Below are 15,174 nucleotides of genomic sequence, written 5' to 3'. Positions count from 1 at the left end.
AAAAAGAACAAACAAAAAAACAAATCAATTACTTTGGTAAACTTATGGTTGTGACATTATTTGAACGAGATTTGAACAAGGACACTAGTCTCGTGTTGTGACGTCCACAAACACAAATAATTCCACCTTCACGTCAAGGATCTAACTTCTTACTTTTTTTTCTTTTTTTTCGTTTATCAAATTCAAGGTTCAACAATAAATCAAAATTCTGATAATTTTGGTTATTAGGTAAGCTAAAACTGCGTTTCTAAACAAGAAGGTGCTGTGGTGTAGTGGTTATCACGTTTGCCTTACACACAAAAGGTCTCCAGTTCGATCCTGGGCAGCACCATAATTTTGCACTTTTTTTTACTAATTAATTAATCAACAAAATGAAATGGCCGTTACGTAAATTATTTCACAGACATCGTCCTTCACCGTTGACCCACAAAAAAGCGATCTCCTCCATCATCTTCTTTTGTTTTTTTTGTTTCTTCTAAATTCTTTTTTTTTTTCACAAACCCTAAAAATCTCAATCTCCCTTCACCGTGGACCACTGCGTCACACATTACTCTCTCTCTCTCGCTATCTCCACCGTAAACCTCAAAAACCCATTCGTCATTTTCCCCCAAATCTCTCCAATTTTTCTTAAATCGATTTGGATTTACTTCACCGTAAAAACCCTTAATTCGCATTGCTGCTCATCCGATCTTTGCAGTTCGAAACTCGACTCCAACTTCTGATTGCGATAAAAAGTTGAATACTTTACAAAACAACTAAGGTAAAGTTTTGTGATTTGACTTCGATTATCGATTTACATTGTGAAAGATAATACATTTCACTGTACAATTGAAGAATTTGCTTCTTGGGTTCTCGTTTCTATGGTTAGCTTAAGTTGAATTGAGACTTGATTGAAACAAAGCATCCATTTTTCTGGCTTTGTGTGTCTTGTAATCAAAACTGGGTCTTTGTGGTAACGTTTGAATCGTAATGTTCATCAGGACTTGGGTTTGTGATCTCTAAGTTAAGTAGATTCAAGATGATCACTTATGCGTAAGTTTAGGCTTTTTGGGGAAGTTGCGTAATGGATTCATTTGCTTGATACGACCCTTATGCTTCAGATTTACTCTCGTTTTTTTAAGATCTGTTTATCTTTTGATCCCATCTTCTAAGATGAGTCTTTATCTGCATTGTTAAAAGATTTTACTTTCTGGATGCCTTCAATGTATGATTTAGTGAAGCCTAAGATGTCTATTTTTAGGATCCCTAACTGAAAAATGGATAAACTTGTGTTAATTATATCTATCTCATATAAATCTGAACAAGGGACAAATGCTGGCTATAATTATCAGATATTGGGTTTTTTTTGCCTATTTTGTTAGTGATCAGAGGATGATTCACCAATCATTTCGAATCATCTTGCAAGTTTTGTGTTAACTGCAGTCATTTGTACATGTCCACGATTAACCAGTTTGATTCTGGCTTTGCAGATTTCAACTGTGAATTTGGGAGTTTTTGAAGCTTATTTTTTCCCCTGGTCTCTTTTTCTTATGTTGTGGTGCTTGAGAGGGTTTTTGTATGATATAAATGCGCTAGATCAGAGAAAAGGTTTAACATGAAGTTATCGAATATTCCGCAACGTTATGTCATAGTCTTCTTAACTTTCCTCAGCACCTGTGTGTGTTACATAGAGCGTGTTGGCTTCTCTATTGCATATACCGTCGCTGCAGATGCTGCTGGGATCAACCAATCAAGCAAAGGAACCATACTTTCAACATTCTTTGTTGGCTATGCTTGCTCTCAAGTCCCTGGAGGTTGGGCAGCTCAGAAAATTGGAGGAAGGAAAGTTCTTCTTATGTCATTTGTGTTATGGTCATCGACGTGTTTCTTGGTTCCTCTTGATCCAAACAGAGTCGGGCTTTTAGTTGTTGCCCGTTTACTTGTTGGTGTTGCTCAAGGTTTCATCTTTCCTTCTATCCACACAGTTTTGGCTCAGTGGGTTCCTCCTCATGAAAGGTCTAGATTGGTTTCCATAACAACATCGGGAATGTATTTAGGTGCAGCTTTAGGAATGTGGCTTCTCCCTGCTTTAGTTGAGCTTAGAGGGCCAGAATCAGTTTTCTTAGCAGAGGCATTAGCAGGTGTTATATGGTCATTGCTTTGGATTAGGTACGCTACTGACCCACCTCGGTCCGAGCATCCAAAAGCTGCTGCTGCTGGATTCGGAGGTGCTCTGTTACCAACTAATGTAAACCACCACAAAGTTACTCATATCCCGTGGAAGAAAATCTTGCTCAGTTTACCTGTTTGGGCGATCGTGGTTAACAATTTCACATTCCATTACGCTTTATATGTGTTGATGAACTGGCTTCCAACGTATTTCGAGCTTGGACTCCAGATCAGTCTCCAAGGAATGGATTCATCAAAGATGGTGCCATACCTCAACATGTTTGTGTTCTCCATTGTTGGTGGGTTTATCGCAGACTATTTGATCACCAAGAGAATACTCTCAGTAACTAGAACCCGCAAGTTCTTGAACACGGTTGGGTTCCTAGTTGCTTCAGCGGCATTGATGGCTTTGCCTATATTTAGAACCGAGAATGGTGTGATCCTTTGTTCCTCAGTGGCTCTTGGGTTTTTGGCATTAGGAAGAGCCGGTTTTGCTGTGAACCATATGGATATTGCTCCAAGATATGCAGGAATAGTGATGGGAGTTTCAAATACTGCTGGGACGTTAGCTGGAATCATTGGTGTGGATTTGACTGGAAAGCTTCTTGAAGCTTCCAAATTGGTTTACTCAGATTTGTCACATCCTGAGAGCTGGAGAGCTGTGTTCTTCATCCCGGGTTTGCTCTGTATCTTTAGCTCCGTTGTGTTTTTGCTGTTTTCTACAGGAGAAAGGATCTTTGATTGAGAAAAAGAAAAGATCAAACCTTTCTAGAGAAACCCTTGTCAAGATTAGTTAGTAAAGCCTCTACATTTTGAAGCCTGAATCGAAGATCGATTGATTCGGATTTTTTTGAGGGAAAATGTTGTTGTGTGCAGTAAAGATCTTGAGTTCTTGACTGATGGTTTTGAAATGTTGTCCTCAGGCTTATTGGTACTATTTTTTTTTGGGTGCATAAACTTGAATCACACCAAAGAGTATTGATTGGTTGATCTTTCAAATATACTATGAATAAAAAATTGTAATCTTTAGTATCCCCATTTTCTCCTTTTTATCAGTTTATTTTTTCTTTGATTAGATCGATTGAATCATAATTGAGGGGTTTCGTAATTTGGATATTATTGTAAAAGTTAATTTAAGTTCTTATAAAATGAGTTTTGACGAGGCCATTATAAAAATTCAGATGTTTCAGTTTCATTTTGGTTCCATTTGTTGTGTAACTCAAATTAGTTCTAATTTTAAATTTTAACTAATCTAAATTAGTTTAGTTAAAGAAAAAATCTAAATTAGTTTTAATTTTAACACTTAACTAGGTAGTAACCCGTGCTATAGCACGGAACAAATATTTCAAATAAATTTTAAATTCGTAAAATGACTAATAATTATATTTACTTTAGAATGGGAATGCACGTCCCGTCCCGTCCCATCTCCACATGTTCCAACCCATCTTCTCTCGTCTCGTCTCGTCTCATCCCATCTCGTCTCGTCTCATCTCATATCATCTCGTCTCGTCCCATATCCATCCAATTTTTTTTTGTCTTATGTTCGTTCTCTTTTAAATAATTATCCATTAGACAATGTTTATTAAAAGAGATTGGGTAAAAATTAGATGAGATACCAAATTTCTCGTTGAATATTTTTTTTGTTAGTTAGTTGAAACTATCCAAATAATTATAGTTTTAAAAAAGTATATAATTGTTTTCAAAAATACCAAATTTTTAAAGTGCTCGTTCCAAAGTGGTTAATTAACTGTCGCATAATAAATTCTTATCCAAATTAGTGAAAGCTTGACACTTGAATTTTTCTACCAGTATTTTTTTGATTTTGTACTTTTATCTAAAATTTCTTTCCCTTTTTTAAAAAAAATTGTTCAATATATTGATTTTCACTATTTGAATTACCTGTTTCAGTTTACATATACTATTTCTTGTCTTTTATACCATAAATATACAGAAAATTTTCTCAAAATTTAATTATTATTTCTTTAAGTATATGTAGTAAATTAAATTAAATTAATTTAATTATTAGTTTTTGGCTAGGTAGTAACCCGTGCTACAGCACGGGACACAATATTCAAGTGTTGACTAAGAATTATATTAATCCAGGTTTGTAGCAAAGTTGTGTTGTTTTCATGTGATTATTTTTAAAATAAACCTAAACGTGTTTACTTTGGAATAGGAAATACGTCCTTTCATGTCCCATCTCCTCACATCCCAACTCATCCCCTCTCGTCTCATCTCATCCAGTCTCGTCTAGTCCCGTCTCGTCCCGTATCAATCATAATTTTTCGTCTTATGTTCATTCTTTTTTAAATTATTACTCGCTACACAATGTTTACTAAAAGAGATTGGGTAAAAAATAAAAATGGGATACCAGAGTTTTTCTTTGAATATTTTTTTATTTAGTTAGTTGAAATTATCAAAAAAAATTATAATTTTCAAAAACTATATATCTGTTTTCAAAAATACCAAAATTTTAAAATTGTCTGTTCCAAAATAATTAGTTACATGTCGCATCCATATCAAAATTAGTGAAAACTTAACATTTGAATTTATATACTTATATTTTTTAATTTCCTATTTTTATCTAAAATTTATGACACTTTTTTAAAAAAAATTGTTCAATATATTGGTTCTCATTATGTGAATTACCCGTTTCAGTTTACATATTATTTCTCGTCTTAATACCATAAATAGAATGGACCTTTTCTCAAAATTTAGTTATTATTTTTTAAAGTATATGCACTTAATTAGTAAATTAAATTACTTAAAAACACACTGGTAAAACATATATTCAGACAAATAATAAACCCTTTTAGGTTGTAAAATTTTAATTGTATAATATTAGAATTTTCCAAAAAAAATACTTGGCCACTCTTTTACGGTGTTTTGTCAATATTTTAGTGTATACGTAGAATATCGCTACTCATACCAAAAATAAACATGATCATCATCTTCATCACGTGGAAAATATTAATTTTTTACAATCCATCCATAATAATCAAGCAAAGCCCGCTTTTGTTGAAAATGTTAAAGTAATTTTTTAATGGGGTGTTAAATCTCGTCCAGTCCAGTCTCATCTCATCCCGTCTCGATCCATCCCGTTAGAAATTTTATGTCCAATAAATTTTTTCTTTTAAATAATTACATAGTAGGTAACATAAATTATAAAGTTTAATGTTTGTTTTTAAATGGTTGAACAGTATAATTTTAATCTTAACAAAAATTCTTTAATAAATTTGGTTTTATACTTTAATTGACATATCTTATTATCATTTTAACATTGATATATTAAAATAAAAGATTTATATAGTTATTTGTTTAAATAATTGTAAGTTCAGTTTTAACGTATAAAAGTGATAAAATAATTAACCCGTTCTACAACAGTTTTCTATTAATGTTTTTAAAAAATAATAATATCATAGAGATAAAACTTATTGTTGTCATATCTACAACTGAATTTTTCTTATTTTTTATTTCATATAATTACGTGATATTTAATGATATACATGTATAATTTTTAAACTAATCAAAATATTTCTCATAGTTTACTTAGGAGTGTTAAATCCAAATATCATATTTCAATTTAATTTTAGTTGGATTATTGCATGTATATAACCTAGACGTATCTATTTTAAAATTGGAAACATGTCTTGTCTTGTCCAGTATCTTCTCGTCTTGTCCCATCCCGTCCCATCCCTTGTTATCTTAATTTTTTGTATCCGGTAATATAATATGGTAATATACGGGTAAGAATTTTTGGTTGTAAATATATTTTAGAAAAATTTTGTTTTAATAAATTTATTAATTTTAAGTTGTAAAACTTATTGATCATGGATTTGCTGGATTATATTTATAGATATATTTATTTGGTATAATATTTATAATACAAAATTTTTGGTGTCACTCTTTTTGACATCTGAAAAATTGATGATCTGAAAATGAACTGTTAGAGAATCATACTTTTGTTTATTGACTCACTTGGTTGTTAATTTGTTATGCGAATATATATATTTATTTGCTTACGATAGATACATGAACTAAAATTTAATAAGTTAATTTGTTACTACAGAAAAATATTATTAATACCCAAGAGATAATAGGGGACAAATATTATTAGTGTTTATAGAACAAATGCACAGACACACTAAGCAGGAAGAAGATAAATTTATTGATAAATTTGCTTAATACATAGTTGACTAAATTTGATATATGATTGGAATGACCAAATTTTTGGCAGAAGTAACATCAAAGGCATCCGTCGCAATTACTATCGGGTGAACATTTGGTGTGACAAAGGTTGAAATAGTTATTTTCGCTCACGACTCACCTTAAATTTTTGGCTCCTCGACTCACACATCTCTGCTTCCATAGTGACAGCATACCTTAAAAATCATATAAACCATAATAATTTAATTTTTTTATATATTATTATAATTAGCAAAAACCTTGTCGACGTTGTTGACGTTTTTTGTTGTTGTGGTCTTCATCTTTATCACCTCTCGGTATATTAGGCTTTTTCATGAATTTTGTCTGCTTATGTTCAAGAGAAATACAAAGAAAAAATAAGAAAGATATAACCTAAACAAAAAAAACTACCAACATAGTTTTAAATAGGAAATGAAACTTAACTACGTTTATGTTTTTTGTTGTCACCTTGTTTGCAATATTTGTTAAAATGTTGGGTTGCTTAGTTAGTTTGTACTTGCCAAATAAAATACTAAAACCACATGCATTCATATAAGATCATTAGAGTTATGTTTCTGTCTAACTATGAAAACATTTGTATATATGTTTCGATAATTGAAACCGAACCTTTCTAACTCATGGTGTTGGATATTATAATATGGTTGGACCTCGACAGCAACCATTTACCATTTACCAAGTTACCTGCACACACACAATAACATATTATTAAAGATAATCCGGACAATGTAAAATCATGGTTATGTGCTAATGGTTGAATGTCATAACATACAATAAAAAAAAAAAACTGATCTTACTCACCATTTTTTCACATTCGCATATAAGATCAACATCTGTAAATTGCTAATATGATATACGTGGAGTAGGAAGTAAATTGCGAATGTGAGCCGGTGATGGAAGAGTCAGGAATAGGAGAGTATATATAAATTTTTAAATAAGGAGTAGGTTTTCTAATTTTTTTCAATAATTTGCACACGCATTTAATCCAGTTTATCAAATTTGGAACTACTACCAAGTTAAGCGGGATTATGAAAATATATTTTGATAGGTAATTAATGAATTGATTGGATGCAAAGCTATACTACAACAGATTTCCCGAAATTTTAGAGGCATATGGAATCGAATATATATACCATTATAATTTGAGTAAATAGTCAACGTATATATATTGTTAGTTAAAGAATATCTTACGTATATGGAATGAAATCACTCATACGAATGAATCATGAAAATAGGATACGAATTTAATTTGAATAACAAATAAAAGAAAAATCTTATTTACTTTAAAACGTTAAAATATAGAAATTACAAATGGGAAAGTAGGGAAATATTAGTAACAGCTTACTCAAAAATGCTTGAATCTGTTATGCCTGAAATTTCAGGAAGATAGCTAAATATGAATGATAAAACAACTAATCATGGAATCAGTTATATTCGGGATTTTGAAATTATATACATTCCTATATTTTTGTAAGAAACTCAGATATCAAGATCAAATTTAAAGGTAATATTATGGGAATATGGTAATTTAAATTATATTTGGAAGCATACATGGAAACTATAATATTCATGTTTTGGAAGCATATATGGCAAGTGCTATATTTGATCTGTGTAATCCGCTTATTTGTGGAAATAAGATTTTCTCACTAATTCTTAAAAAAATCGTAGTGGGATTACTATTAGAAACAGCAAAAATTGTAGCTAAGGTGCATCGAACTTGGCACCTTCTGAAATATTAAAGCTTTATTGGACCAATATGCTATTAGAATTTTCTTAACAAAATACACAATGTATTGCTTTTATTTATTATTTAGACGTAAAAAAACCATTTTAAAAGATCCGACCCGGAATCCGCGTGTTTATCCGTTTAGGATATGAACAAAATTTTGTTTTTACCCTTAATGAAGATATATTATTTGGTTATAACTCCAATGGCATACTCTTGTAATTTTTTACAAAACAAAGGTTTAGTCCATAAACTGTGTTTCAAAATAATAGTAGGGACTAATCTAAATTAGTTTAATCTTAGTTTAATAAGCTCACAGTAACACAAATGACTCATGCAGTGGGCAAGAACGATCAGTGGAAGACAACTAACATTAGAGAACGTCGACACGTTGCTTTCATGCCGTTGAGTTGCAGTAAATATAACCTGACGATCGCTTCATTTAATGTTTTGAATGCTAATTTGTTCACAAATACAAATTGTTGAAGTAATGTAAAAGATGATTTAATTAATAACCCTTACATTTACCAAAACTCATGCCTTTTTTACTGCAAAATAAACCACTTGCTTAAGATCCCACAATACAAGAGCTCTTTTGAGACGTTTGGGATCACCAGAAATTATAATACTACTATGATTAAAATAGTATACATATACGCATATATAGTCATAATGAATGCAGCAGGTTGGTAGGTTTTTGCCCGTATATTAACACAATTAGATAGGAAAATTTAAATAATTACTATATACTGGCAAAAATTGTGAATTTTTCTCTTCTTCTAGGTCTTTATTAGGTATAAGTTAATAATGAGAAAATGTTCCAATAACTGATAGATATAGTGGTAATGCATACTGGAACACGTAATTCCCATTGTTGGAATAAAATCACTACTCGAAATATAAAAATTAGTATACTTAATTTTCTTATACCCAAACTTAGAAGCCTATTATTTATAATTGTTTATGTGCAACACAAAATTCCAAAAAATCATTTTCATTGAATTTTATAATTTTAATCTCGTCGTCGGTGTTAGTTGGAACCTAGTTTACTCTTTCTTCCAACTCCATCAGTTCTCTCATTAAAATCCCTGATACTCCTTCTCCCATCACCAGAACAAGAACAAATGATCTATCTCTGTAACTTCAAACACAAGAAAACCAAAACACTAAAGATGAGAACGCTTGAAGCTTTTGCTCTGTCTCTTTTTCTTGTCTTCTTAGTCAAATGGGTCAATTCTGATTCCAATTCTCTTCCTGGTAGAGACCAATTTCTTAGTTGCATGTCTACACATTCTGATTCAAGCTTCAAAAACCCTAAAAGCTTCATCCACAATCCAGATTCAAGACTTTACGCCGATTTCTCGCAATCTTTATCACAAAACTACAATTTCCTGAGCTTGAATTTCACAAGCCAGAAGCCGATTATGATCGTTACACCAAGAACTGAATCAGAAGTCCAGAGATCATTACTCTGCAGCAGGAAACTTGGGGTGCAAGTAAGGACTAAAAGCGGTGGTCATGACTATGAAGGCCTTTCTTACCTCTCATTACACTCGCCTTTCATTATCCTCGACCTCGTTAATGTTCGATCGATCGATATCAACCTCGCGGATGAAACAGCTTGGGTTGGAGCCGGTGCTACGATCGGTGAGCTTTACTATAAAATTGCTAAATTTAGCGAGATCCATGGCTTCCCTGCAGGAACATGCCCTAGTGTTGGAGTTGGAGGTCATTTTAGTGGAGGAGGGTTTGGTGCAATGATGAGGAAACACGGTTTAGCCGCGGATAACATTGTGGACGCGCGTTTTGTAGACGCAAACGGGAGAATCTACAACAGTAGGAGAGAAATGGGTGAAGATCTGTTCTGGGCGATCAGAGGAGGTGGAGCAGCTAGCTTTGGTGTTGTAGTTTCATGGAAAGTGAAGCTAGTTAGGGTTCCAGAGAAAGTAACGTGCTTTACAAGGTACCTACCTTTTACACAGAACATGACGAAAATTGTTCATAGATGGCAGCATATTGCAGCTGATTTTGAAGCTGATCTCTTCATCCGAGTCATCATTTACAATTCCGGAGGATCTGTTCAAGCTACATTCCAAGCAAATTATCTTGGAGGTATCGATAAACTGATTCCTCTGATGAATCAGAAGTTTCCGGAGTTAGGGTTAAGGGTTCAAGACTGTTCGGAAATGAGCTGGATCGATTCAATAATGTACTTTAACTGGAAGAAAGGGCAGCCACTAGAGACTCTTCTCGATCGAGAACAAAGATACAATGATCTGTATTTCAAAGCAAAATCTGATTTTGTCAAGAACCCGGTTCCTGAAATCGGTCTAGAAGGTATATGGAAGAGGTTTCACGAGGTCGAATCTCCGATGATGATAATGGAACCATTAGGTGGTAAAATGTATGAGATTGGTGAAAGAGAGACTCCATTTCCACATAGAAGAGGGAATCTATATAATATACAGTATATGGTGAAATGGAGAGTGAAGGACATTGGGGAGATGGAGAAACATGTGAGATGGATGAGATTGCTTTATAGGTATATGAGCGTTTATGTCTCTGGATCACCACGAGGAGCTTACTTGAATTACAGAGATCTTGATTTAGGTATGAATAGAGGAGTTAATACAAGCTTTGAAGATGCGAGGTTATGGGGGTTTAGGTACTTTGGAAGTAATTTTAAGAGATTGGCTATGGTTAAAGGGAAGATTGATCCAACCAATTTCTTCAGAAATGAACAAAGTATTCCTCCTTTGGTTGTCTAGGAGAAAACTAAGGTTAATTTCTTAGACAAAAATAATGTTTGTTTGTGTTCTTGTTATCAATTGGACTTTATATGTCTCTATGAAAAATATTGTATAGTCCTCATGTAAAATGTTTAATTAGTGTGAAAGTGATCGTGTTATGTGGCTTATTCTGAATCTTAGTAGTATTAGTTTTATTGGTTTGGAACTTGGAGTCAAACCGGTAACGGGGAACATACAAAAAGAAAACAATCAAATCATGTGATTTCTTTCTAGCCCTTCGTTTTTTTAATATGCTAATGTTCTGTGATCGTGTATGTTTTTTTTTTTTTTTCAGTTATATACATTCTAACATGTTTGAACTCTTAAATAATTGCTACAACAACGACACTAATACAAATTACTGACCATGTTGTATACAATTTGTAGTTTTTAAAAACAGCATGGCAATGTCAATATATTATGGCTTCCAAAAAACGTTACAACTAAAACGAACAAGAACTCTTGTTTGCTTTTACTTATCAAGATGAAAACAAACAAAAGAACCTCTAAGATCACAATTTATTTCATATTATAATTAGCCGAAGATTTGAGTTAAACCAAACCAAATTTAGACCTTTTTGCTTCGATTGTTATTGCACTAATAATATATTGAATCGATCGGTTTCGATTTGGTCTATTATTGTCCCCCTTTATATCCATCTTTATCATCATTCTTAATTATATATATACAAATCTTGGCATAAGTCTAATGCTCAATTTGTATTGCTGTCGCTTTTTCGGAAGAAAGATGTTAAGGTACAGTAGAAGAACAAATTATGCGTGGCTACTTTATTAGACATTCGTTGATCATTGTATTTTAAAATCTTTTATAATCACGTCCGACAGATTTAACATTCACGCATGAGCTATTATTGGTTTCACTTATCTAATCTTTTTGACTTGTTTCCAACATTTATCCTAACGCTAACTCGTATAACTCGATTATCACGTTTTACTTTTTGGAACAAGTGATTATTTCCATACTAATAAATTTTCATCAAATACACTCTTGACCAGAATTTTACAATTGCAATACAGTTATCGACTTCAGTACCTCGAAAATCTGATTAAACTGATATACACTTAGAAAATATCCTATGCAAATGCACCACTTAAATATCTTAAGACTATTATGTAATCAAGGGTAAATACACTTACACTAATATGCAAATGCACCACTCCAAGACCCTGATATAAATCATAAGCAGAAAAAGACAAAAAAAATATTTGTTTCTGAAAATACTACATATTACACGTATCACATATCTTGTCAAGTGTTTTGTATATTATAAGTTTTATAAGATATTTTAAAATTTTTGATCAAAATATCTAAGATTTGCTGCCCAAACAAAAAAAACACAAGATCGTAAAATTTTTGGCTTGACTATAACACTTAGTGGTAAGCATGATATGCCCCAAAAAAAAAGACAAGTAACAATAAAATAAGAAAACTTAGCAAGGGAGGATTTGCCACTATAAGTTCATTTTGAATTAGGTAAAGATCTATCGAATCAAAACCCAAAGACACTTTGTCCGAAACTTGTTTAGTAGTATTTCTTTATTTTATTTACAAAGCTTTATAGTAAACACATACAGTATTTTTTATTCCTATTTTTTTCCTTTTTCCAAAAGCATGATTTGATTTCTTTGTCTATTATTATTCACAGCAATCATCTTGTGTTTTCATGTTTCAACAATCTACTGCTCCCTCCCTCTGTTTCGTAAAGAATGTTATTTTGACATAGTTTTTTGTTATAAAAAGAGTGTTATTTTATGTTTTCAATGCAGTTTTTAAGATTAAATCTTATTTTTATCCTTGATATTTTAGCTTATTAATTAGAAGAGAAATTGTTTTAGTGTATTTATAATAAAGGATAAAATTAAAATTTATATAATTTTTTTAATTTGTGTGCATTTTGTCAAAATGACACTCTTTATGAAACAGAGGGAAAATATTTTATTAATAAGGTAGGAAAAAACATTAAGAATTAAGAACTCTCTTATTTATACCATGAATTTCAGGAAACACATTTATACATTTTGACACCACACAAAATAAACCATTCCAAGTGATTTATATATATTTTGATAAAGGGAATTTCCAGAGTGATAATTTAGAAAAATAAGAAAACCATTCCAAGTGTAATACTCAGGTTTGGAGTGATATTGACCAAAATTATCACATCTATAACTCAGACTCCTATCATTATCACTGTAACACACAAACACTTATATTTGGAGTGATATCAACAAACAAACCACATCTCTTACCATATCAGTTTTGACACATAATCATTGAAACTTTTACATTTAGCACAACACTAAGAATTTGATCTTTATCTCCAATCAGAGTGAGTTCTCAAAACTTTTTAGCACAAGCTTAACTAGACTTAATTAACCTAACCATTTTTATTTGTTAAGTGGCTGACAAGAAACCTAATTGGTTACCTTTTTCCGTTAATAATTGTCATGTGATTTGATTAATATTGCCACATAACCTACCATCACTTTTTTTACACAATCTAGTGCTATTTTAGCTTAGTGAAACCTAATTGTCTTTCACTTACCAACTACAAGCACTTCTAAATTTATACTAATACATTACCTAACAATTTCTTTTGGTGCTAAGGTGCTAACATATATTTTCCATAAGCAACACTAATATATTTTCCAAAGCAACCCCAATTTTGATCATTATGAACTTTAATTTGTTTCAAACGCACTTATTATTATGTGAACAAAATAACTTTACGTTTGCAAAGTTTTGATATAAACGCCAAACGCAAACATTATGCTAAAAATTATGGATCATTGGAAAGCTTATTAAAACAAGAAAAATTTACAGTTTCATACACAAAACTACTATACATACCAATAATTTTGTTCAAAAGAATACAAAAAATTGTATGCAAAGATTAAATTTTCTTGGCAACTCCGAATCGAAGAACAAGACAAGATAGTGTAAGAACAATGGCTAAGATCTTCCCAAATAAGAGACTAGTCAGCACAATCACGATCAGAGCAGTCCCACTCAATGACTGGTCTTTCAACTTTTCTTCGTCTCTCTCAGCAGCAGCAGACTCAGTACGCAGCTCGGTTTTGTCTTCTACAACCAAACTCGAGACTTCAACCAAAGAAGAAGACTCTTCTTTGATCTTCATCGTCTTCTTCTTCTTCTTCATATTGTAACTCCTCAGCTTCTTCACAATCTTCGATTTTAGTCTTGAACTTTTACTTCTTGACTTCTCGTCCTTGGACAACAGATCACGAATCGTTGTATCTTTCGAGTTTGAATCCTCTGTTTCAGCTTTTACTGGCTGCTCTGTTTCTTTCGGACAAGGAACCGATTTGGGAACTTGAGTTTCATCTAAAGTTTCGATTTTTACGCGGGAGATCGCGTTTTTGTTTTCGTCGGTGTTACAGAGCTTGGGGCGAGTGAACACACGCGCCGCCACGAGCTCCGTTAAGAGAAGAGCGAAGGTGGAGAGAGTGATTCCGATAGTGAGCTTCTTCTTCGTGCTAAAGGCTAGCAACGCCACTATTAAAACTTTAAACGCCATCAAAACGAACGCACCGCCTCCACCGCAAACGCAAACGTTATTTTTAATCGCGTTCTTATTCTCCGCCGGTAGTTTACCATTAACGCAATTAGATTTCTCGATCTTACTCCTAACAGATTCCCTCTTCGGGGGCTTTCCCAAAATTGTATCTTGATGATTAATCAACGAAGAAGCGTTTGGAGCGGTTTGAATCTGACGTTCGATTCGTTGGAAGCGTTTAGACGTTGGTTTCTTGAAACGATCGCGGTTTTTGAAGAAAAGATCGATCAAAGAAGCTGGGAAGCCAGTTTCGACGAACAAAGAACCGCCGCGTTTCGGAGAATTCTGAAACTCCGATATGAATCTTAAGATACGGCTCGATTTTGGTATTTTCCATGGTTGAGACATGACTCTTTAATCAAAAAGGAGAGACCTTTGAGTTGTCTTTAAAAAAATTAATAAGTTTGGGTTTTTTTTTCCTTTTTTTAAAACAAGAGAGATTGATGAAGAGTTTGGGTTAGTCGAAGCAATTTAAATACTACTATGGGAAGTGAAGAAGGATCGCAGAAAGCGAAGTTGAAGAGACCACTTTTTTTTTTTTGAGTGTGTGATTTTAAAACACGAGCTAAATGATGAGTAATTGTGGAGAAAACGGAAAGAGAGAAATATAAAACAATTTAAGTATTGTAAAGTTTTAAACCGAGTTAAGGAATTAGATTATAGTAAAGGAAATTTAGCTTTTTAATTACTTTGATTTTGTTATAAATGG

General features: G+C 32.5%; 3 protein-coding genes and 1 non-coding gene across 4 annotated transcripts; 3 read left to right on the top strand and 1 right to left on the bottom strand.

Moving 5' to 3' along the window:
- The first annotated feature begins 258 nt into the window (after window positions 1-258).
- TRNAV-UAC (transfer RNA valine (anticodon UAC)) lies at window positions 259-331 on the top strand. The gene has a single exon. It is a non-coding gene; the product is annotated as a tRNA-Val (tRNA).
- A 54-nt stretch (window positions 332-385) lies between these two features.
- LOC104771597 (putative anion transporter 5) lies at window positions 386-3,180 on the top strand. The gene is made up of 2 exons (XM_019241691.2): window positions 386-760; window positions 1,470-3,180. Exon 2 carries the CDS (start codon window positions 1,595-1,597, stop codon window positions 2,891-2,893), a length of 1,299 nt encoding a protein of 432 aa, XP_019097236.2. The 5' UTR covers window positions 386-760; window positions 1,470-1,594; the 3' UTR covers window positions 2,894-3,180.
- A 5,922-nt stretch (window positions 3,181-9,102) lies between these two features.
- LOC104771596 (berberine bridge enzyme-like 23) lies at window positions 9,103-10,994 on the top strand. The gene has a single exon (XM_010496146.3). The coding sequence runs from the start codon at window positions 9,202-9,204 to the stop codon at window positions 10,843-10,845; it is 1,644 nt and encodes a 547-aa protein (XP_010494448.2). The 5' UTR covers window positions 9,103-9,201; the 3' UTR covers window positions 10,846-10,994.
- A 2,664-nt stretch (window positions 10,995-13,658) lies between these two features.
- Window positions 13,659-15,174, bottom strand: LOC147919643 (uncharacterized). Its single transcript, XM_087504264.1, has one exon. The coding sequence runs from the start codon at window positions 14,811-14,813 to the stop codon at window positions 13,782-13,784; it is 1,032 nt and encodes a 343-aa protein (XP_087360390.1). The 5' UTR covers window positions 14,814-15,174; the 3' UTR covers window positions 13,659-13,781.

This window comes from Camelina sativa, chromosome 20 (genome assembly GCF_030686135.1).
Source record: "Camelina sativa cultivar CO46 ecotype springtype chromosome 20, ASM3068613v1".
NCBI lineage: Eukaryota > Viridiplantae > Streptophyta > Magnoliopsida > Brassicales > Brassicaceae > Camelina > Camelina sativa.
Note: the sequence above shows the minus strand (reverse complement) of the source record. Positions and strands in the feature narration are given on the sequence as shown.

What these genes read in the sequence shown, in the direction of transcription:
- LOC147919643 (XM_087504264.1), bottom strand. Translation starts at nt 14,813, where the DNA reads ATGTCTCAACCATGGAAAATACCAAAATCGAGCCGTATCTTAAGATTC.
- LOC104771596 (XM_010496146.3), top strand. Translation starts at nt 9,202, where the DNA reads ATGATCTATCTCTGTAACTTCAAACACAAGAAAACCAAAACACTAAAG.
- LOC104771597 (XM_019241691.2), top strand. Translation starts at nt 1,595, where the DNA reads ATGAAGTTATCGAATATTCCGCAACGTTATGTCATAGTCTTCTTAACT.